General features: G+C 46.8%; 1 protein-coding gene across 1 annotated transcript in view; it reads left to right on the forward strand.

Annotated features, from left to right (window-relative positions):
- Nucleotides 1-24,112, forward strand: part of cacna1ba (calcium voltage-gated channel subunit alpha1 Ba) — a 158,861-nt gene that overhangs the window by 75,508 nt on the left and 59,241 nt on the right. The window contains exons 8-18 of the mRNA XM_088940316.1: nt 7,044-7,159; nt 8,100-8,189; nt 9,899-9,988; nt 12,719-12,928; nt 13,033-13,145; nt 14,127-14,239; nt 15,831-15,962; nt 21,611-21,683; nt 22,022-22,139; nt 22,925-22,992; nt 23,447-23,553. Of these exons, the coding sequence (XP_088796442.1) occupies nt 7,044-7,159; nt 8,100-8,189; nt 9,899-9,988; nt 12,719-12,928; nt 13,033-13,145; nt 14,127-14,239; nt 15,831-15,962; nt 21,611-21,683; nt 22,022-22,139; nt 22,925-22,992; nt 23,447-23,553 (1,230 nt within the window). The remainder of the gene's footprint in view (nt 1-7,043; nt 7,160-8,099; nt 8,190-9,898; nt 9,989-12,718; nt 12,929-13,032; nt 13,146-14,126; nt 14,240-15,830; nt 15,963-21,610; nt 21,684-22,021; nt 22,140-22,924; nt 22,993-23,446; nt 23,554-24,112) is intronic.

Here is a 24,112-nt window from a genome sequence, read left to right on the forward strand (position 1 = left end):
CACTCAAAGTGCTTTACAGGTAATGGGGATCCCCTCCACCACCACCAGTGTGCAGCATCCACTTGCCATTGGATGAGATGTTAAGCCAAAGTCCAGACTACTAAAGGCCCCAGGGCACTGTTTGTAAAGTGTTGGGATGTTCACCCCAGTGTCCTGGTTAAATTCCACTCTGGGTTTGTATCTGTTTTTCCTTAAGCTCCCACTTAATTCAACTGGAGAAGCAGTTTCTCCCTCCTCCCCTTATCTGCTGTGCAGTAATACTGATGATGCAAATGGCAGCTACATGTCACCCAGCTGGGCCTGCACTCCAGTGGGGGAAGAAGTCTGTCCCCACCTGTGCGTAAAGCACTTTGGAAACAATCCAGATGAAAAGAGCTGTGCAGAGGCAGTTTGTTGTCTAAATGTCATATCTTAGATTAGATATTAGATATTAGATAAGATCACCTAATGGGCCATATACTGTACAATTTCTTGTATTAGGAATTTGTCTTTTAATACCCCAACTTGCTCTCCATGAGACATAGACAGGGAGAGAAGTTTGGGGTCAGAGCGCAGGGTCAGCCATTTATACGGCGCTCCTGGAGCAATTGGGGTGAAGGGCCTTGCTCAGGGGCCCAACGGAGTAGGATTCCTCTGCCGGCCACAGGATATGAACTGACAATCTTCCAGCCACAGGCACAGTTCCATCTCTGCATCATTTGGCTTCTAAATCAAAACTTGTTATACAATCAGTCCGTGCATCTGCAAATTTAAATGCTGGGCCCATGTTTGGTATCATTGAAATACTAGAGCAAGGGGAATGTTAATTCTGGGAGCCTGAATCTATCTGGAGAGCAGCTCTTGCTGTCTGGTGAGTTTGTGTTTAGTTTAGACAGCATGGCTGCGCTGGTCTGTGTCTTTCTACTGAGAAGAACCTTCTGAGTCTGAATTCTCTGCACATCTGCTATCTGTGGAGGGAATTTGCAAAACAGCAGGAGTTTCTCCAAGGCTGTTTCAATATTTTATTTCCTCTGATCCATGAGTTTTTTTTTTTGTGAGTAAATTTCCATTAATGATCTGTCCTCCAAAAACCCTCATTTCTGCCTTCGGACATTGCACCTACACTATTCCCCTGTGTAAGGAACAATCTGTACCCATATTTATTTAAAATAAATATAAGAACAGAATAACAGAAACCCAATCTTGTAGCAGTTTTCTTGAAAGGCAGAATACCTTTTCCACGTGCGCAGGGGTTGCTAGAAACCTCAGAATTTCCTCACTGTGACAACACAGTGTCTTGGTGCCTAAACTGCATTTATTGCTAAATATACCAAGAAAGCAAATGTGGAAATACTAGTGAAAGATCTACAGTATATATATTTGACAGCAGTATATTGTGGAGTTTTTTTAGTTTATTACACAGTATGTGCTGTAGTCTCAGCGTTTGCATGCTGTCTGAAAAGGCCAGAGGCAAGTTGTGGATCCAGTTTCCCTCCCCAGACTGATACGTCCAGCTACACAGAAGGTTATGCGATAGCTGGGCTGCTGTTGGTGCTGGAATTTATTGCTGCAAGGAAATTTAATCATATTTCACTGGCGTACACCACAAATGGTTTTCAGTGCTCTCTGATGCAAATGTTGCTTCGAGGTTTCATTTAGTTTGTTTTCATTGTTTGGTTCCGCTTTAGGCTTTCTGTGCTTTTAAAAGGGGCTTGAGGTTCTGTAGCAGTTCTCTTATTTAAAGCCCCACGAGCCTCGAGAGAGCCAGTCTTGTCGAGGGGAGACGGCAGTGTGCTCCTCCGCGCCTGCGCCGGAGCTGGGACACGCCCTCTGGTTTGCACTGTGCTCCAGCTCCTCATCAGACAGGCCGATCAATTAGTGACTCGTTATTCAGGCTTATTCTCGGAAGTGGACTGGAGTTCCGTTCTGGGTGTAGTCCTGTGTCGCACCCTGACCAGGAACAAGCAGCTTTCTGGCAGTGGTTGGATGGGTGGAATGATGGGAAATTTAATGGCCTTCCCAGTGTGATTGACGTTTGGTTTGCATAACAGAATGCAACTTCTGACATTAATTCAGGTAATTTAAGTAAGCCCAACTGGGGTGAAGCTTTGTATAACTTTGGAACTGTGCTGGGCCCCCTCCTGTCTTGGATTGTGGCTTCCCTGATCTGGCTCAGGGGACTCCAGCAGTCCTGTTTTTCCCTTGACTTACTTCACTTCTGTTTGCAAATCAATAATTTGCTGAACTAGACCTTTTTTTTTTTAAAAAAAAAGGTCTTCAGGGTCTCTCTTAGTTTAGGATTTAAAGTGAAACAATGAGATTTTCCCAGTTACTGGAACTGTTTAGTTCAGGAAGTGATTGTCTCATTCATGTGTGGAGGTGCAGTTGAAAGAAGAGAGGGGAGATCATGAAGGCCTTTTTCACCTCGAAGCTTTCACTTCTCTCTCTGCCCTTATTTATGACCTGTAGACTCTGAGCACAGCTCGGCACCACATCCTCATTACTGACACCTCGATACGGTGAGAGAAACACAACATTTAAGATAAAAGAGCTTCCTGATGGTGTGGAGTCTTGGCTCGATAGCTTTCCTTGGAGCAAAGAAAGAGATTGGCCAATCATTTCTGTGAAGGCATTTGTCGGTGCCGTGCTGCGGTTGTTCGCTCTGAGCGTGGCAGGGTGTTTGTCTTCTCTGAGACTTTAAACTGGCCTGCATGACAGGGAAGGGAGCTGTGATTCCAGCTCCTTGCTCGCAGTGTAACTGTCTGAGCTGAGAGCCGAACCAGGCCTATTTTGTAATGCTCTGCAGTGGGGATTTGGGCTGTTATCCAGCTCTGTCGCTCTTCCAGGTGCTGGAGGTGCAATACATCATTCAGACAAGTCCACCATGATCTGTGCTTCCCTCTAACGAAATCCAGCACTGACCTTTGAGCTGGGAATGGGGGCATCTGGGCATCTGCATTAACTATTCTTACTTTCCCCTTCAAATATGATGACACAGGAGAAACACACCGAGGTATCCAGGAGTCTGTTTTATGGAAATTCTGTAGCTTGAGCAGCAGCATGTGGTCTAGGAACAGTTACATTCAGACTGTAATGTTGTGTTTCTTAATGGAGAAGTACGTGCTAATTAGCATGATCTTTTTTTAATTCACCTCATGTTTCACTCTAGTTCCTTTTGCAACTTTTGCAAGTGGTTACCTTGAGGCAGGGAATTCTCTGAGTGAAGAAATACAGTCAACTACGCTGAGCCAAGGAAGACTGGAATATGAGGAGCGCAAGAGCAGAAGAAAACACTCCATCTTGTGCTATGCAAACATTTTGTAATGACATTAAGGCATCCTGCGGTCGCATGTGAGCTCTCGGCACTGGGCGGGCTGGTCCTGTCACTTTACATAATTTCCTGCCTGCCCTGTGTTTCCTGGGCATGGCGATAGAGTAGGGGTGTATCAACGACCCCCCCCCCCCCCCCCACGCAAGCTGGGCCTGTGCTTCTCTCAGGTCGGCCTCCACCGCGTCCATTGAAGTGACCTTCACACGGCTCTTTCATTCCCACGCTCCCTCCGCGGGCACCGTCATCCTGCATTATCCCCCGCGCCCCGAGCTGCGCCCTTTGTTAGAAGGTAAAGGCCGTTGTCTTTGAGGTGGCGAGGGATCCAGGCGCACGCAGGGATTAGAAGAGCGGTCCGCCGGCGGGGGGGCTTGTTTCCCCGTGACACCAGCGTGCGCCGTCCCTCAGAAGCCCCTGCCCGGGGAGGCAGCTGGGGGCGGGGGGGCTTGTCTCCCCGTGACACCAGCGTGCTCCGTCCCTCAGAAGCCCCTGCCCGGGGAGGCAGCTGGGGGTGGGGGGGCCTGGAAAGGTCAGGTGTCTGCGGGACCGGGCAAATGAGAGTCCAGTTTCGCACAGGGGGCCCCAGCCTGGCTCCGGCACCTGGTTCTGATCCGCTACCTTATTTCCTATTACAGGTTTGTTGATTCTGGGGGATAGGAGGATAAAGACAAGGACAGTCAATAAAAGAAAAGACATATGATATTTCTATAATTACACAAAACTTTAATTGTGTTGTAAAAGAAGGGAAATAGATCATTTAGATGTCAGTGTCTGTGCATTTATAGTATATCTGTGCTGTATTGCAGGATATGCTATTAACCATGTATAGTTTTAATTTATAAGTACAGTAAGTGAAATTTTTTAATTGTAGTTAATTGAGGTGCAGTGGTCTTATGAAATTGTATTGTAGGAAGTAAAGCTGATGGAATGGATGCTGCTATATAAAGCTCTTAGTCTCAGGTGCAGTCAGGGGTTAAAATATATGTTTATGAGGATCAACAATACACTGTAAGACTCCACTAGTGTTTTCTGCAATTATAACAACTGTGATTGTTACAGCTCAGTTTGAGTGAGAAGAGACTGTGCTTGTTGTTTAGCAGTTTTAAATTCACAGTGAACTTAACTTGATCACAGCAAGCCAGGGTAAACTGTACATGAGCAGCCAATGTGAAGTGTTGTAGGAGCCAATTCACCACCAGTCGGATCTAATTGACTCGTTGTCAGCTGTTGTGTCGTCATTCATGTAATGTTGTGGTGAGGCAGTCAAGCAGACAAGCTAACCCAGCTGCCCCTCTTGCTGCAGCAATAATGTTGTTGTTCCTCATCACTCGTCCTTGAAGCTAAAAGGCTACCTTTTGTGCTACAAAATATAGAATTAACTGGCAGCTTCAAACAAACTGGCAAAGTTTCAGCTGGAGATTGCCATTGAATCATAATTCTGTGCAAAGAGGGAAAAGCATTCAGTGAACAGAGCAGAAGAGTGCAAAATGTCTCAGACCTTTGCACTGCTGATACAGTACGTGAGTTCCAACAGGGAGGCGGTAGCCCGTGTAATCGTGGTTATGGCATTGCTGGAAAAAAAACTGTTCATCTCCCATTTCGAAAGGAATATTATATGTATTTGCCTGTAGATGAGAGTCGCGGGAGAACCCAGGTGAAGGCATCTAGTGAAATAAGCGTAGGGTATCTACTAAATATGTGTCAAGATACTGCTATACAGTATCTCTGTATGCACATCCTATTTGGTGCTGAGCAAAGCAGAAGCTTAAGGCAGCTCTGGAGCCGTGGAGCTGGTGCCGTGCTCCTGTGCTGCGTGGGTAAAGTGCTTCCTTGAGCTCCACGGGGAGCAGTCTGAAGAGAGGCTGGGAGCCTCCTCGCCTGCGGGAGTGCTGGGATTCCAGGCTGACCGCCCCCGCAGTCCAGCGCGTGCCCCCCGAGGGAGGGGCTGCCTGTATTCACGCGTGGGGGGGGGGTGCCCAATCGAAGCAGAGCTGTGACTGGGCCGTGGGAGGGGGACCCCCTCTCTCTCTCTCTCTCTCTCTCTCTCCCTCTCGTCGGCAGGGCTGGTACTGATCGGAGCCGTCAACACAAATACGTGGGACAAACACTTATCCGTAGAACACCAGTGACATTAACAATACTAATAGTGACTGCTTAACCCACCCTTCCCCATCTCCCCTTGGAACAGGAGAACCCCCTCCTTCTCAACAGAAAATGATCAATATGAATAGACTGCGTCTCTGCCTCCTGTCATCTCTTAAGCAGCTACCTCTCTCTATGTCTTGCTTTCTCTCTCAGGCCTCTCCCTCCCTCACGCTCTCTCTGTTCAACTGTGGTTAAAAAGCTGCTGGAAGAGACATGGTGGATGGAAGAGAGATCAGGTCTCATCTTAAATATCTAAACCGTGCTGGTGCTGCCCCAGAACACTTTTTGTGACTGTTATCGTTGCAAATGCAAAAATAAAACACACAGGACAGAACACGTCTACCGGGCTAAACTTACAATGAATTCAGAACACTGGTTTTTATTCTGAAAAGGTCACAATTCCTGCTAACTACAATACTCATTTGATTAGTACGTAACGGTGTCACCACCTCCCCTGCTGCTACAGGAAAAAAAAAAGCATGATCGGTTTATGTAGCTCCTTCCGTTGTGTGAAAGCACCATACTAGTGAAAGAATCTTTCATGACTGCACTGCCGTCATTCACTGTTAAGAGTGTAAGCTGTGATGACACAGGTAGGGGTAGGGTTAATTTATTCCACACAAATAAAAGAAAGAAAATCTGTAAGTGTACTGTAAGTTAATTAACAAATTTCTCTGGACTTACTCTGCTAGTTAGGCAATGCATTTGTCAGCAGTAAAGTGTCCTGCTCCACAGGGTGGTTTGCAGTGTCATCACGAATGACGTACGAAAGTCAGCGCTGTGTCCCTACAGATATTGCATTATTATAATCACATCTGCTGGGGGAAGGACAGGCCGCGAATTAGTTTATAAGCGTCTGCCTTATTAACCTTGGGATGCCTGGCAGTCATTGACTGGAGTTTGTAACCAAAGTCTGGGAGAACAGACCCCTCTTCCCGGCAGTCACAGGCTCACTCGCTCATCACTTCCCCGCACCGCAGACCCACCCAGCCCTCCCGTTTGTCACGGCAGCTCCAGCTTCCTTGTTCACGAGGCCAGGCCGTCGTCCCTCAAGCCGCTTGCACCAGTCTCACAGTCATGTGCTTAGGGTCCGTCTGCAGCTGCTGAATGCTTGCAGTCATGAAATTCATGCAGAAAAACCTGCATTTGAGGAAACTGTAAAAAATCTCATGTTTTCTTGGCTGCATTCCATCTGAACCCTTGTTATGTTGCTTAAATATTTGTAGATTTGTTTTAAAACATGAATTGGCCTGCATGCTTAAGTTTCCTCTTTTCAACCCCCTGTTTGCAGCTCAGAACTAGTCTGTCTCCTGTGAAGAGTCCTGTGAATCGGAGATCTTTGCTGTGCAACAGAAACATGCCTCCTGCAGGTCTCAGCAGTGCAGCCGCAGTATCGCTCCTTGTAGCATCTTCAGCAGTTTGTGTTTCTCAAGACTTGTCAAATCAAGCTGTCCATGTTTCGATGGGGTGAAGTTTCTAGCCTGTGTTACTCTTGGACAGTGACCTCTCTTTGTGCGGTGGGGGGTCACGCCTGTGAACTGAAGCTGAGGCGAGGCTCTGATCTGTCCCTGTCCCTGTCCCTGTCCCGCAGCGAGTTTGCCAAGGAGCGTGAGCGTGTGGAGAAGAGGCAGGAGTTCCTGAAGCTGCGGCGCCAGCAGCAGATCGAGCGCGAGCTGACCGGGTACCTGGAGTGGATATGCAAGGCAGGTCAGGCTGGTCTCCAGATTCCTGCTCCCTTCTCTGCTTGGCCTGGCCGAGCTCCTGGTCTGCATGCATTCAACACGCCTGCACGAGCCTGCTTGTGTGCAGCTGCGCTCCTCTGCTGTGCTCTTTGAGGAACTACCAGGAGAGCTAAGCTCTTGATTAATAGAGGTATTTTTTTAACTTAGTCTTCAGTCAGGTCTAAAGCAAGTATAAAGCCGTTTTTAGAAATCCATAGATGACCTGCAGGGGCTCGGGTGGTGGAACTCTGGTCATCTCAGTGGTGGCCAGAGCAGTTCTTTCATGGCCACATGAATGCTTGACATTTAGACACCACTGTAAGCTCTGTGCGGGACTCTGGACCTTGATGTCGATGCACAAAGGAACAGGGAAGACAAGGTCTGGAGAGGCTGCAGGAGAAATGGCTGCGGAGATGAGAAGGGCGGACATGAGTGGAAGAGGGACACAGAGAGAGACATTTTTCCGAAACTGGCTTGTGGCCTGGTTTGGCTCTCCCCAAGCCCCAGCCCTAACTGCAGCTGTCCGCAGTGTGCTGGGGTGGAAGAAGAGGCTAAGAGCTTCTAGAAGGAACGAGGCTGCTGTACGTCTGCCTGTCCTTATCAGACTGGGTTCACAGCGCGTGACCCACGCTGGCCTTCACACAGAGACTCGCTAAGGTCTGCGGGTCGGCCAGCCCGGCAGAATCGCCAGGGTCCAGGTTGGTGTAGAACACGACGCACTGACTTTAACCTGCAAGAGCCCAGATCTCAGCAAGGGAGCTGCCCAGTGTAATGGCTGGTGGTGGCTTATTCACTTTAGGCATAAGAAGGCAGTACTGCAGCGAGTGGGGCACACGCGGAGGTGGTCAGGGAGGGGCTGGGATGGGGGGGGGGGTTGTCTCTGCACTTTGACGTGAAGAATCCTGATCCATGTGTCTTCATTCCAGAGGAGGTCATGCTGGCAGAAGAGGACAGGATCGCCGAGGAGAAATCTCCGCTGGACGGTGCGTGGCACGGCGAGGGATGGGCCTTAAAGTGTTTTGTTTTCTCTAAAGCAGGGTCTTCCAAACCTGGGTCAGGAAGAAATGAGTAATATAATAACATTAAGAACACGCGCAGGGTCACAAACTAGCGGAAACCATTCAGCCCATCTGTCTGTTGCTTGTACACTTGTTGGAAGTCAGTTGATCCAGGATCTCATGCAGTGGATTCTTGTCCAGCCAGCCTTACCCAGCAGGGTAGCTTGAGCTAAACATCGGCAAGGTATCGGAATATCACAGCAACATATTGTGAAACACTCTGCTGACACGTATATATTCTTTTATACGAAATGCAAAATTTTAGCGGGGACGGCGTGTTCACAGCCAAAATTAAACATCGCAAGCGGGGTGGGGGGAATCTACCCCTGAAGCGATTGATGGATGGAAAGTAAATTAGAAAAGTTGCAGAGAGTGCAAAGTCCCCCAAATTCGACCCCTTTGGCGCGCGGGTCTGTGATGCTCGCTTTAGAACCGCGCAGCCTTCCTGCGGTCAGAGCCCCGGATCTTACAGTGGTCGCGGGAGACAGGGTGTGAGCCATTAAACTGCACGGCGCACCACAAGAGAAAGGCTGTACTGCGGCGGGGCGTTTTGATCCTTCACACAATGCCTGTTAATCCGCAGAGGAAGAATCTGAGTTACTGTTGTGCGCCCAGCATGTGGCGGGCCTGTGCCGGCAGTGAGCTGCCTCATTTAATCCAAATGAAGTTTTAATACGGAGGGTCGGATTCTTTCAGGCTCCAGCTGTTAATGCGGTAAAACCCCCCCGTTAGACTCCAGAGCTGGTTTCGCCTCGATTTCCCCGTTCAGACTGAGCCTCCAGCTGCATTGCTGCAGTGTCGGTATCGTGGCGACGGCGTGGAGCTGCGGCTGGGTGGGGCGGGTTGCATCAGGCCCTCTGCCGATCCCTGTGGGCACTGCGCCCTCACGCTGGTCCGCCGCCCGGCTGCACGGCCGTGGCAACTCTCACAGCTGCTACACAAGGATGAATACTTCCATGAACCCCTGCAGTTGGCCATTTGTAGTTGTTTTTGTGCTGTTGGCCTGGACTTTAGTGCCACGTGGTTCGTCTTTTTTTTTGGTGCCCCTTGCCTTCAATTCCACGGCTCAAGTGGGGTTGTGTTTCTACTACCAGCCTCGTGGCAGACGCCGCGGTCTGGTCACCATTGTAGCCGAGAACAGGTTCTCGCTGCGTTTCTCTGGCCGAATGTACCGTTTGAACAGAAAGAAGCGATACAGAAAACATCCTGACACGGAGAAGTGTAAATCCAGGGAATAGCTGATACAGCGAAGATGGAGCAGCTGGAATATTGGAGTCACTTAGAAACAACCAGGCCCTGTTTTTTAGCTGGCAGTGTGTTACTCGTGAAGGAGCCAAATGGAAGGAAAAGATCCATATTACACCTTTTTCCAGCTGTAGATTAACTTCCTACTGTTGCTCTTTTGCTGTCGGTAATTGCTTGACTGAGCAATACAGGTTTTCAGAGGAAAGAAAACTATCTTGCTCAGCATCTGCTTAATTGTGAAAAATCTAGTCCCTTTCTGCCTTTACTTCCGTATGCACAGAGTTAATCAAATCTCTCTTCTGTACATCTGGAGGTATTCTCTCCGAAATGCAGGTGTTGGTGACAGCCATGCGATTAACATTCAGTCAGCAGTTTTGCTGTGCCTTAATAACATCCTGTCTTTGCCTGTTGGTTGTGTGTAGTGTTAAAAAGAGCCAAGACCAAGAAGAGCAAGAATGACCTGATCCACGCTGAGGAAGGAGAGGACCACTTCACAGACATCTCCTCCGTGGGTGAGACTACTCTCTGACTTCTGATCTCTGAAACCTGCACTCTGCATCCCAGCCTGTGCAGTCTGTGCTGAGATACACTGAGCCACTCTGAGGCTGGTTTAAATGCAAACAAGTGTCTGGACAGGCTGTACTATTCGGTTTACAGTGTCACAGACTGGAAGTTGGTGTAGCACACCGCTAAATGCACTCAAGTTGTAAAAGTGAACTTTTCAGCCTGAGACTGAATTCATCTAATTCATGTCCAGTCTGTCTACATAACAGAGAGAATGTGGACAAAGGTATACATTTTGATGGAGAGTTCCATAACCCCATCTATTCTTATTATATATTAATAGCAGTACTGGGATAAAAAAGTGAATAAGACTAAGAATAAAAAGTAATAAGATCAGTCACATTTGCTTGATTTTTTTGATTAAGTAACACTGACAGTGTATGGAACTCCTGTACACCTGCAGTCATACTAACCCAACCCAGTTCTTGTCCCTGGCTCTCAGTTTTTTCCAAGGGATCATTTTAATTGTTTTGAGTCTCTCTCAAAGCCCAGCCTGTGTGAGGGGGCGCTCTGAAATGTCAGGTCAACTCTGATTAATTCACAGCATTAGGTTTGCGGCATGACAGACTCACACAGGCCTGATACAGAGGAGGGGGGCCCGTTTAGCCACAGCTGAAATAATTGAAGGACTGCAGAGAATAACTTGCAGTTAAAACAGTGAAATGGGAAGCCACAGTGGTTGATTAATTCAAGTTTGTCTTAACTGCCACCCGTCTGTCCTACAGATTTCATTTCAAGAACCTGAAAGACATGTTCAGTTCACATTTCAATCTTTTAAAAAAGAATATTGTTGGGAATGCAAGGCACCCTACTCCTGGCTTGGGAAAAGACTCAGGAGTTCTTTGATTGGTAACCAGCAACATATACAGTACCGTATATACAGAATTCAAACTTATTTTTTTCTTTTTCTTTTCTGGGCATTTGAGTAGATTAAATGTAGAAAATGTCCAGTACATAGTTAATTTAGTCAGCCGCTGGGTTCTTGATTGTGGTTTCTTCTGCTTTAATTTGGAAAAACTTGTTTAACCCATCTTTTCCTGAACTTTCTGACCCCTGACTCTCACGAAAACCCATTTCCTAGGTAATTGAAAATAAGACATTTATGGGTCTCATGATATCTTATTAGCTAATGGGTAACTAACTAGGATTGCTGATTGCAGCAATAATAGTAGATGTGAGGGAAGGGATAGTAGTAATACCAGCAGAAGCAGAGGTATCAACAGTAGAAATCTTAGTATTACTTCTACGCAGTACTAGCAGACGCAGTCTTAAGAGCAAAAGCAGTGTAACAGCAGTAATTGGCAGCAGCAGTGTCAGAAGATGTAGTGGTCCATAGGCAGTGGCGTCACAGTACTATCTTGGTTGACTTCACTCGAACACCAGTCTTAGACACAATCTGAAGATCAAATCTCACCAGGGTTTATGAACTCTGCCCATTGTCATTAAACATGCAGTGCTGAGCAAATTCAAACAAAAGCCTAAAAAAAGGACTGCAAATGAATAATGACAATAGCCAAAAGAAGTATGCTTAATAAGGGAAAGATTTGCTACTACAGTATATGTGGCCTCGCTTTTTAATGGCAATTAAAGCCTTGAAATTCCACTGCCCAAGTGCTTTCAGACTGAGTCAGAATTAGATCCACATGACGGAGTCTTAATTATTTGGGATTTTATTTTTGGTTTGGGGTAAAAAGTCCTCAGCACTGCAGAAAGGCATGAATAGTGATCTAAACGAATGTTACAGTGCACGTTCCAGTGTCAGGAACACGTGGTGCTGCGGGAGTTTAATCTGTGCTCAAAATAGCCTGAATAATGATTATTCCTGGGCTCATTCATGAGGAGTAATGAGGTGGTAATAGTATGGTTTTTCACTTTTATAATGCCCAGCTGACATTTGGGATTAATTTAAGATTTGAGGTTTTTAATATAGCTCAGTAGCAGTGTCTGCAGGGACTGTGAGCAGGAGAGAAGAGGGCTGCTCCAGCAGCAGGCTTCCCTTTCCACTCCCACAACCTCGCAGCCAGCTGGCGAAGGCGCTTGGTGGGTCGGGTGTTCATGTAGGCGTGCACTCGGGGGAGCGGCGGGACCAGAGCGAGGAGGACGTCACCGGCCCAGCCTCACACAGTGATGGCAGACTTGGGATCGTGCTTTGCTGGGCTGCCAGCGGGGGCCGAGGAGGTCTCTGGAAGCGGCCACTCTCCTGGCTGATTAAAGCGCTGCCCTGCAGCTTGGGAGCCCCGGTCCTGCAGGTTTTCCAAAACTGATTGGGTTAAGCCTTTAAAAACCCCTCTCACAGAATCAGCGCTTAGATTATTACCCAGTCAGTTCCCATTTGCTTGCTGCCATTGGGAAGAATTCTTCTACAGGTGGGCGTGCCCATGAGTGGGCCCCTCTGTCCCTTATAGATTGAAGAAAAGAGCAATGAAGGCAGTGGAAACTCATCTTTTGCAGAGATAATGCAGCGTCCCCCCCCCCCCTCTTCTATAGCTGTATAACTGTGAGTGGCATTTTGTTTTACTTCCTTGTGCATGCTCTGTTCCAAGTTAACTGGGTGAAAGGAAGTGTTTGGATTTCACACGTCCTCTCATATTTTGAGGAAGTGCTTCGCAGGTGGGTGGGGCGGATGACCCCCCGGCCGATCAGCCCTGACCCGTGCTCTCTGTCCCGTCGCTGGCCAGGCTCCCCGTTCGCCCGCACCAGCCTGAAGAGCGGCAAGAACGAGAGCTCCTCCTATTTCCGGCGGAAGGAGAAGAGGCTGCGGTTCTTCATCCGCCGCATGGTCAAGTCGCAGAGCTTCTACTGGATCGTCCTGTGCCTGGTGGCCCTGAACACGCTGTGCGTGGCCATCGTGCACTACGACCAGCCGGACTGGCTCACCAAGGCGCTGTGTAGGTCCCGTGTGCTGCACCTCCATGTCACCTGTGCACCGCTGGGCCGCGCAGTTAACCCTCATGTCATCTGTCTTGTTTTTCTGGGTGGCATGCTGTTCCAGACTTGGCTGAGTTTGTGTTCCTGGGCCTCTTTCTGACTGAGATGACCTTGAAGATGTATGGGCTGGGACCCAGAAACTACTTTCACTCTTCTTTCAATTGCTTTGATTTTGGGGTGAGTCCAAGTCGACCAACACACCCCGCCCAACAGTCCAGTTTTCCCTTTCACACCACATTCCCTTCCTGTCAGCTCTTTCATCCCTGAAAACCCTTCTTCACAGGAAAGGAAGAAGTGTGTCTCTCTTGACAGTTCTCAATCATCTGGTTTGGGCCATTCCCAGTCCTTGTTTCTGGGGTGGGTCTGAATACATGTTAAACCTTGGTCTAGGCTTGAAGTACAACAGTTTACATGATAGATATATAGAGGAGAGTTTTTTGCCATTGGACATGTACAATGGGATTCTTATTTGTACCGTTCTCTCAGAACACGCACAGTAGAACAGACAACACCACACAATGTAGACAGTGCATTCCAACACAGTAAGCCTACTGTATCTACACGAAGCCAGTTATCAGGGGGTTATAGGATTCTTTTCACTAAAGCGCTTTGTAACTTCCAGGGGACGGTCTTCTTCCTCCACGGCAGTGCAGCCCCAGCCGGGAGGCACAGCAGATCAGGAAGGGGGGGAGGGAGGGAAGAGAAGAGAGGGGGAACTGCTTCACCAGGTGAAATAAGGGAGAGTTGTGCAGAGACCAGCCTGTTCAAGCCCTGAGTGGTGTTTAGCCAGGACACTATAGTCAACACCTCTACTGCTATGAACAGGATTTTTAATGCCCAGATAGTCAGAACCTTGGTTTAATGTCATATTTTAAAGGATAGCTCCTCCCACAGCACCATACTGGGGCACTGGTGTACTGGTGTGGCAATTGTAGTCCACATATACAAAGAGCACACCATTGCCACTTACCGCAGCAGTCTGCTGTACCTTGGAGTTCCTGTCTCAGCACTGTCGGCTCCTGAGACTTCAGGCTAGAAGTTGGTAGCTCTGCTGTCAAATCCTGAAGTAGTTTAAGGGATAAATGAAGCTAATTTCCTAATGAAGATAATTTCCTGGCTTCACTCTTTGTATCCTGTTCCTCTTGTTCTCTTTGCCAGGTGATAGTGGGTAGTATTTTTGAGGTGGTCTGGGCAGCAGTCAAGCCCGGGGCCTCATTCGGCATCAGTGTCCTGAGAGCCCTGCGTCTGCTCAGGATTTTCAAAGTAACAAAGTAAGTCTGCTTCCTTCCCATCGCCTCCCTTTAATACACATGGGGCTTGATCTATTCAGGTTCTGTAATATACACATTCAGAAGGGCCAAAGACATCCTGACTAGTTTCACTGTTGTCTGTAAATTGCCCCCTCTGTGCTTGTGTGCCCTGCAGCAGACTGGTGTCCTGCCCCGCTCCTGTGCGGGGGACAGGCGCCGGGCTGCTATAACCCTCACCAGAAATAAGCAGCTTTCTGATAATGAATGACTGGATGAATGGACTAGCCAGTACAATGCCCCCAATTTGCAGGTCTACAGGCAGATGATTTTTTTCAGTTATTATCAGTTAAAACCAAAAACCTCAAGCCCTAAATACTGTACGCTCTACAGGCTGCTGCATCATTCTGCTCATTCTGCCTCTGTGTCTTTTGATTTTGTTCCTTTTTCATTTATTCCCTTCGGTGCACTGATACACACCTGAAACATGCTTATTTATAGATGGAGGATTGGTTTCTGGTTCGGAATTGTTTTTTAAGGGCACAAAAATCATTGTCATCTTCAGTCAACAAGAAGCATTTCCCGCAGCTTGTTCCAGCTTCACCCTGCTGGGAAATCAGTTTTCATTTAACTTAATTGCAAATCAACACAGAGAGACAGGATGTTGTCGAAACCCTGCATGTTAAATCTAATACACTCAGAAGATGTCTTTGAAGGGCAAATTTGTTCTACGTTTATCTCTTTCTGTTTACAGTTTGTATATTATAGTATTCTAAGAAAGATATAATGTGTTTGTGGTTAATAACCCAATTAAAAATGCACTTAAGCTAATTTGGAGAGCAGTTGTCTTTTGTGGTGCATTTAGACGTAATGCGGGGTCATGCGTCAGTTTGTGAGGATTTAGCATGAAGAAATTACATTCTGCTGCTTATTGGATTAAGATTGGATAGCTGTGTGGACAAAAGAGCGCAACGGATTGTGTATTTGTTGGGCATGGGACCCTGCATCTAACAGTGAGATCCATTAAAACAATTAACACTTAATTGATGACATTTCAATTAAACATTTAAGGTATGGCAGATAAGAAGGATGTAAACAGGCTCTTGGATTGCGTTTTATCCCAGTTAGATGTGCTTTACTGTGCGTTGTCCTTACTGATTCTCAGCCCCAGCCTCGCGTTTTATGTTTTGAAGTAATCCTGCAATCGACAAGCCAGTATTCAGAGTCACCTGCGCAGTGGCATAGAAATAGCACCGGTGTCAGATTTAAGAGAGTTATACATTGCACTGCGTCAGGGAGCGGAGGCGTGCACTTTCAAATCCAGCCACATTAGCTGCAGCAGTTTACAATGCAGGAAAGTTATTATTATCTAATAAATACTAGATGTACTTATAATTGTGTGAGTGGGAGGACAGTCAGGTTATGGATCAGTATATTCCAACAGAAACGTCTTTCCCCTGGGCCTTGGAGTGGAGTGTGAAACTCTATATGAGAGCCCATAACAAAGTGCTGCATTATCCATTCTTCTGGACAGTTCACCTGATGTCCTGTCTGCCCTTCTGTCCGCCTGCCTGTCTTTCTCGCTGCCTGCCCGTGTGGCTGTCTCGCTGTGCAGGTACTGGAACTCTCTGCGGAACCTGGTGGTGTCCCTGCTCAACTCCATGAAGTCCATCATCAGCCTGCTCTTCCTCCTCTTCCTCTTCATCGTCGTCTTCGCTCTGCTGGGCATGCAGCTTTTCGGCGGCCAGTGAGTACTCTCCCCCCTGTCCCTGTTCGCCAGCCCCTCGCTTCACCCGGATACATTAACAGTCTTTCTCACCCCTCTGCATGGCGCGGCGCTCTTGCACACGCAGGGCTCAGGGCACTGAATTTGTAAAAAAATAAGTAGCTTTCCACACTGGCTTCTGTGCAAAACCATGCATGAATGTACTATTTAAAAAGTCCCCTTGCTTTGTAAAATATAATGTGCATACTGTACAATACACTAGTTATGGAAGAGAAATCTGCATTGTTGTTCTTAAGCTTTAAAGTAGTGTAATTTGATAGAATTGCAAAGTCTGTTTTAGATGTGGAAAGCACTAAAGTAATAAAAAAGAGGTTTTAAACAGTGAGCTACGTAATCCCAAATTTGTATTCTGGCGTAACTGCACTATAGCAGCTCAGTGGATCTGAGATTCCCTGTGGCATAGTACTATCAAGACGGTTTTCTGTAGATCTTACAATACGTCTTACTATAGTACTGTTCTGTCCATTTCAGTAAAAAAGTGTTACAGTGTCACTGCCATATTCATATCCCTATGAAAACATCTAGAGTTCATAAAAATGCTGAAGTGTTCTGTTGTGTTAATAAGAAGATAAACTGTATTATTCCTGGCAGTGGCATGTTGTTTTAATCACATGAGATCACAGTTCCTTTCCTCTTTTTTATTGTGCTTCACTTTGGAATTGTGTTTATGAGCTATGCAGATGTGCAGGAAACTGGGAATTTAGGATTTCCATCCCACAAATTTGGAAATTGATCCTTCCCATCAGTATAACACAGTGGTCTCATTGCTTTATGCAAGCAAGTGAGTTGTTTCTTTTACATTCATAAGAAAAACTTTACCACATTAGATTTAAATTAATTGTCCAAACTGATCCTAATCGGAGATTAAGCAAAACAAATACCTGTCACATTGAAATGATTGGGAGCTCACTGAGAACTGAAAGGAAAGAAAATCCAGTCTTTTGCTCATCGGAGACATTTTATGGATACTCCTGAGCAGCATTCTGATTCAAAGAATTAAGTAATTGTTCAATTTCATTTTTGTTCTGGTAGTTCTTTGCAATTGTTTATGATAAAACTTCACAGTAACTTTTCTTCAACACTTTTTTAAGAATCAAAGCTTGTTTTTTAGGGATTTTCACATCCTAAATTTTTAGCATCTCTCTTTTGACATTCAGGCGGCCACATAGTGGATCTCAGCTCATGCCTCCTAACCCTTTCTGATGACCTTCCCACATACAGACGTCTCTCTGTTCCCCTGCCACGAACATCTGGTGGTAGTTTTCACAAGGCTGTAGGTACACTAGAGGCAGGCAAAATGGCAACATCCTGAGCTGCTACTTCCAGACATCCGATTTGACAGCTCCTCCTCTGAGGAGCCGTTTTATTCCGTCTCTCCGGATTTATACGGCCTGCAGTCCCAACGGTCCACGTTGTTGGCGTAAAATCTTAACGCAGGTGAGAGATCCCTGCTGACTGTGACGGACGCTCAGGCAAGCGCGGGTGCCTAGAGACACAAATATCGCTTTTCTTCAAAAGGAGAAGCTTGGAGAAAACCACACACAAGGTGTACAGTTTGTTTTCAGGATTCTGCCGCCTGGGATTAACCCTGCAGTGCAATTCTCCCAACACACAGCAGGACTCCTGGGTGCATTAGCATGAGCCTAATGTGTAGAGTGCTTTGGCCCTGTCAGGTTGTCTTCACTGTGCCTGTTTCATTTTACCTGGGGCGTTGTACCTCAACCCCAGGCCAGGCTTCTGGGGCTCTGACAAGCCAGCGGGAATTCTAGAGACTGGATAGGTCAGATGTGGTCATGACCAAACTGAGACAGTCGGCAGTAGCAGCAGATAGGCAGGATTGCTCACGCTGGTTTGCTGTGTACATCAGAAGGTCAGTATTCGCTCTGACCACACAAGACAGGGAAAAAGAAATAGCATGGAATTAGTTTAAAAAAATTATTTGCCTTGGAATGTTTCAGGGATGTAAAACTATTTTTTTGTGTGTAAATTAATGAAGGGAACATACTAGCATTGCTGCAAAGGGTTGAGGTGGCAGCGATCTGAATTATGCAGGAAACAGATTTAGCAGGAAGAGTGTGGTTCACAGGAAAACACCGCAGTCCCGTTTCAGTGCTGAAGCAAGAGAGTTTCCGAGTTCGTTTCGTACTGCACCTGGTATTTCCCTTCCAAACCTTACCTGCATGCTCTGCATCAGAGTAGATGCAACAGTCATTCCTTCCAAGCCTTCATGCTGGTTTCAGTGCTTAACCCTGCTGTATACCTGTGCTGCTTTACCCTCTTCAATCAACATTAAGGTACAGTTTAGAGGGATTTTTTCAACGGACCTTTGTTTTGTTTTTCTTCAGTTCTTTCACTCGATAAACATTGTGATTTCATCACATTTAAAGAGAGGACAAGGGCTGAACAGCACTCTGACAGCACTCTGAGCACTCTGAGACAAATGAAGGAATACAAACCCGCAAAATATGCAATTCTGTTCACTGATAAATTAGAAAACAGTGCTATCAGGTTAAACTGTGCTCAAAATTAAATTGAAGCTAAGCTATATACATATACGGATATGAACAGACCGCAGCAACGATGCAGCAATTTAAGAGGAATGTTCTCATTATCATTAAACACTACTTTTTTTTTGTTTTTACTTAACCAAAAGAATAACTGCAATCAGGAGTTGTTAGCCTCGTGGCTTCACTGGTTTGTGAGATCCTAGCTGTCCCCCGGATGTGTGAACAGGTGGAAACAAGCTAACAGGACTCCATAGCCTTGTGAAGCTATAGCACAGCTGACAGGGGACGGGGATGAACAGTGTATACTGATGGAAGGGGCATGTGTCGTTTGAGATGCATGCCCCTTGCATTGAGGGTGCTCTATCTGTGTGTGGGCCTGAAGCTCTGCAGTAAGCAGGGCTATCAATCTTAGCACTTTCCAGCTTTCACACAGCTCAGACAGGGCCAGCCAGAGAGCAGTCAGCAGTAAGTCACGGCAGTGTCGCTCAGCGAACAGAGACAGTGCCGTTTGTGAGTTATGTTGTTGTTGTTGCTGTTGTTTCTCTTGTGGGGCTCCAAACACCGTTTGTTTTATCTTCTCCCTGTTTTCTTCAGTTCCAAGGCGCCAGACACAAGTTCTGACAGGTTTGTTCACCCAGACACTCGTTCAAAACGAGACCCTACCCGGTCCCCCGTGGGGCGCTGTGTGTGACCTCTGACCTCTGAGTTGGGCGGTGGCTGTTGTCCCACTGAAATATTTCAGTAAATATGTGCTGTGAAGGATGTATTGCAAAGCATTTGCACAAAACCTCTGCAAAAGTGTTGTTGTTGTTGTTGTTATTATTATTATTTAAAAGTTGTACCAATGTAATTATTGGGTCAGGATTGTCAGTCTAAAAATAAAAGAAAAAACATGTTATTAGAGATTTTGTAAGGTCTTATAAAACATCACTGGTAATTTTCTTACGATAGAATTTGGTTAATTTGTCAGTTCACAAAATCTTTTTTTTAATAGTTCTACCCTTGAATGGGGTGAATGAAGGTCATGCTGCTGGTTTTGTGTGAGTGAGGGTCAATACACCCTCATGGGTTTTAACACGTGGGGCTGTGCGGTGGGAGAAGGAAGAAGATGGAATGGCAAACCCACACCGCTCCCCGCGAGACAGACAGAACGTGGCGCTGCTGTGCTGCTCCTGCGGGGGTGTGCTCACGGTGTCACACCTGGGGAGTCCAGTACAGTCACCATACTCTATACAGCCGTTTGACTGGAGTTTTAGTCTGGATGAACTTCCTCCTGTGTGCATAAACGTGCTGGATAATGTACTAGGAGGCAATAAAAAAGGGTCCAGTTCCCTTCGAGTTCCCTGAAGGACAGTGTGTGATCCCCTGCCTCTGCACACCCCAACTTCTTCCCTTGTTCCATGTTTTTTCTAAACATTATTAAATGAAACCATGTTATGAAGATGACTTTCTAAGCTCTTCTGCTTGCACCAGGTGCAGATGGAATTAAATGCAGAAAAATTTGAATTTATTAATGGGTAGTTATATTATCTCATTGCTAGTTTTGCCTCTCTAAACTTTAGGAAAATCGGGGTTGAATCTTGCCATAGGAAAAAAAAGGGACTTTAAGACATCCTTTACCAAGCTGATGAGCGTTGTATAAGAATGAGAGTTGTATCTGATATCCCCAACGAGCCAGCCTGCCTCCAAGCCTGCAGTGCCTGTGTGCTTTTTATCATGTGAAGAGCTGAGATAGTAACATTTCCTACTGTAAATAGGAGTGAGTGTTTGCCATTCCTGTTGGGGAAAAGGGTTGTTTGTACTACGAAGTACATGTCTTCCCGCTGGGGCTGTGACCCCCTGCATCAGTGAGGATTGCTGTGAAGGTTGGGGAAAGACCCGTCGTGTGCCTCCTGTGGTAGCATGCCCAACATGCTGTACTTGTTCGGTGTAAAAAATACAACCTTCACCTTTTCTGAGCCCACGATCTGTAGGGGATCCCTCAGACCGGATATATTAAAAACAGCCAGAGAGTCATCAGGTGTGCTGCTGTGCCGTGGGTACCCGCATGTGTTCTGTATGAATACTGTGCGTGTGTGTCGCTGTGCCTTACCTTTGTGCCCAGGACTCCCTCAATGAGATGGAGTGTCCCCAGAAGCCCCATGTAATAGAATAACATGGCTAAAGTAAACAGGAAGCCAGTTATCCTTATTATTATACACCCTTTTCATGTTGGCAGTTAACCTATGCAATCCATTGGTATGTCTGTAGTTCGGTTAACCGTGAATTCGATCTGGAGCAGTGCAATGATACAATAATAGAGGGCTCTCCAGTTGCCATCTTTGAGTGCCACAGTCAGACTTGTCTCGCGAGGTCAGGCTCTTGTGGCTCTTGCGTCCTGGAGAGCCACCGTCCCGCAGGCTCGATGGATTTAAAGACTTGGAAAGCACAGTGACTCCTCGTCAAGCCGCTGATTGATGCCCATTCACAGCCCAGCTGGGATGCAAACGGCGTGACGCTGTGGCTGTCCAGAACCAGGGGCACGCACCCCTAGGGCACGGCTTCCTGGAACTGTTAAGCCTGTCAGTGCTTGAGTAAGACGGGGTTGAATTGATGAGATTGACGTTTGAGCGGGGTGGGGGGACACATTTTCCTAGATTGCGCAGCTCTTAAACTCTTGGTGGTTTCAAGAAACTTCAAAAACCTTCTGGATTACTGTCTTCAGGTTTGCCTGAAGGCATCCTATTTTGCTGGGGATTTGGTATTTCTTAAAGGTTTATACAGTCTATTAAAGGTGCTTAGTGTAAATGCCTATAATATACATCCCATTTTTACGCTAGAGACTCCTTCACAGCAGTTCTAAGCACCTGTACCTGTAGCACTGCCAGATAGTTTCAGTCTCTTGAGAACTCTGTTTACTTTCCTTGTGTTTTAGTCCCTTCTTCATGGCATACAATGGATTGTATCTAGAATTATGTACCCTGATTCCCCAATGCTTCAACGATAGTGGTTTGTTCAGACAGTTAACTGTGGCACTGGAAAGTGTGTACCTATACACACTGCATATGCTACAGTTCATGTGGGGGGACAGGTGACTTAAAAATATTATTCTCTCTCCCTCAGGTTTAACTTTGAGGATGAAACTCCCACCACCAACTTCGACACTTTCCCTGCTGCCATTCTCACAGTGTTCCAGGTGAGCTGGTCGTGTGGTGCGAGCATGTCTAGAGGAATCGGGGCCTTTGAGCATGGCAGAAGTGTGGGGCAATGAATTAATCACTAGAAGGCTGGAGGTTTCCAAATTCCAGATGGGGCACTGCTCTAATATCCTTGAGAAAGGCACAATGCTCTGTTATTTCAGTAGAATCCCCTGCTGCAGAAATGGGTCAAGATCCCTGAGGTATGATGTCTTTGAACCTTCCACTCGCTTGACAGCTCTGTAAGAGGAAGGGCTCCATGGTACAGCAGAATACGTTTTCATTTTTCCTCATGCATGTGCTGTATGAACACAGCAACTACTTTGTCACTGCTTAGATCCTAACAGGAGAGGACTGGAATGCCGTGATGTATCATGGGATTGAGTCGCAGGGCGGTGTGCGAAGAGGAATGCTCTCCTCCATCTACTTCATTGTCCTGACGCTGTTCGGTAACTGTATCCTTTGTGCTGCAGGAATTGCGTTAGACAGAAGGGGGCAGGGCATGGATTTCAGGTGGGAGTGGCTTTCAGCCGGTCCAATCACAGCCAGGGGGAGTAAAAGAGGGAGGGGCAGGGGACACAAGCCTGTCACGGGCACTAATGGGACAACGGGCAAAATTGTCTGCTTACCTGAATAACAATACTGCACTTTTTATATTGCCATATAGAAATAAAACTATTCTTAAGAAGAAAAGATGTTGCAGGTGTAAGTTTACAAGTATTTGTTGCACCCTTGCTTAATGATTAGCTCTTAACTGAACTTCAGGGCCTGGGCCAATTAAGCAATTAAGGCTCAAAGCAGGAATTGGTTTATTTGAAGGTGTAAAGTCCTGTACTGGCATGGAATGAAGGTGCAAAGCTTGCTTTACATTTCAACAGTCCTCTTTCCCTTTGACCACACGAGACTGAAAGAATGTCGATCAACAAATTATTAAAGCAAACACAAAAGCCAGGCAGAGGTTACATGGATGTAGGACTCCAGAGAGCTTTCTCTACCACCCATGCTTCTCCTGCTGCCAAAAAAGAAAATCACGTGTCTTTTTGAAATCCTCTGCTATTCATGGAGCGTGCTTTTCTAATGAGATGAATCAGTGGTGCAGTGGGAATTGAGCGGTGAATGAAGACCTGTGTGTGTGTGTGTACGCGCCTAGGCACGTGTGTGTGATTCAGGGAATGAGCAGTCCCTCTTTCCCGAGCCGCCAGTGTAGCCAGAGTTTTTTCCTGAGCTGCTGGCTAAACAGACACGCTCCTCAACGTCTTCTTGGCCATTGCCGTTGACAACCTGGCTAATGCGCAGGAGCTAACGAAGGTAGGCTTGGGCCCAGACCGCTGCCCTGTTCATGACTTCAGCACGCCTGTGAGCTGAAGAACTAGACAGCAGTCTGGAGAGACACCCAGGAAGGAATATTCCCCTTTTATGTTGTGCAGTAATGAGTACAAAACCCCCTTTTCACTATTCTTACTACATTCTCTTAAGTTTCCTCTCTTAAATGCATATTCAACTATCAGCATTTGTTGAAATACTCGGTGAATGTGCCTATTAGCACTGAATATTCTGTGTTTTTTAACCTTGTAATCTCATTCTGTAGCAGAGTCTTTCCGTGTTTTCGTGGTCCTTCAACAGCAGAGTCGTTTTTGCAGCATCCCGGGGAATTTTGATTGTTTTAACGCCTTTCTGTTCGGAGCTGTCTGCGTCCTGGTTTGTGTTCGTGCGCGTGCGCGCGCGTGCGTGTCTGACGGATATCTCTGTTCCGACTGGCCAGGACGAGGAAGAGCAAGAGGAAGCCACCAGTAAAAAGCTTGCCCTCCAAAAGGCCAAGGAGGTAAAGGAGGTCAGCCCCATGTCGGCAGCTAACATTTCCATCGCAGCGTAAGTCATGAGGCATCAGACCCCCAGGCCCTGCACCCCTTCCCTTCCCCTGCCCCCCACCTTGAGCTGTGCTGCTCTGCAGAAACCAGATGTGTGTCGACTGTGTCCCCTTTCTCCCCTGACCCTTTGAGTGGCGCCCCAGACAACTAACACAGTATTCTGCCCAGTCTGTGCCCATAGTGTGCCCTCTGTGCCCTCCTGATGCTTTTTTTTGCTGTTGCTCAATGATATGATTTTGTGAAGTTTATAGTTTTGAGTTCTGTTTTGTTGTGCATTCTTTTTATTATTTTTGTGGGGATGGGGGGGGCAGGGTATGGGTTTCCTCTTCCTTAATTGACCCTCAGTCAGAGTCATCACTCTGAGAGTCGTTCACGCTGCCCCCGTGGTCCCTGTTTCTGTCCGCTGGCTGGCGCCTCCCCCCGGAGGTTTTGTTTTTTTTGCCCTTTTGCCCCTGTGCCCTCTGTGACACGCTGGGGCCAGAAAGGCTGAGGGATGTACATGAGGGGCTGATGCTCGGCGTTCGTTTTTCTCTGAGCAGATAGAGCTGTCCTCCCCGGGC

Source organism: Atractosteus spatula, chromosome 23 (genome assembly GCF_055471065.1).
Source record: "Atractosteus spatula isolate fAtrSpa1 chromosome 23, fAtrSpa1.hap1, whole genome shotgun sequence".
Lineage (NCBI taxonomy): Eukaryota > Metazoa > Chordata > Actinopteri > Semionotiformes > Lepisosteidae > Atractosteus > Atractosteus spatula.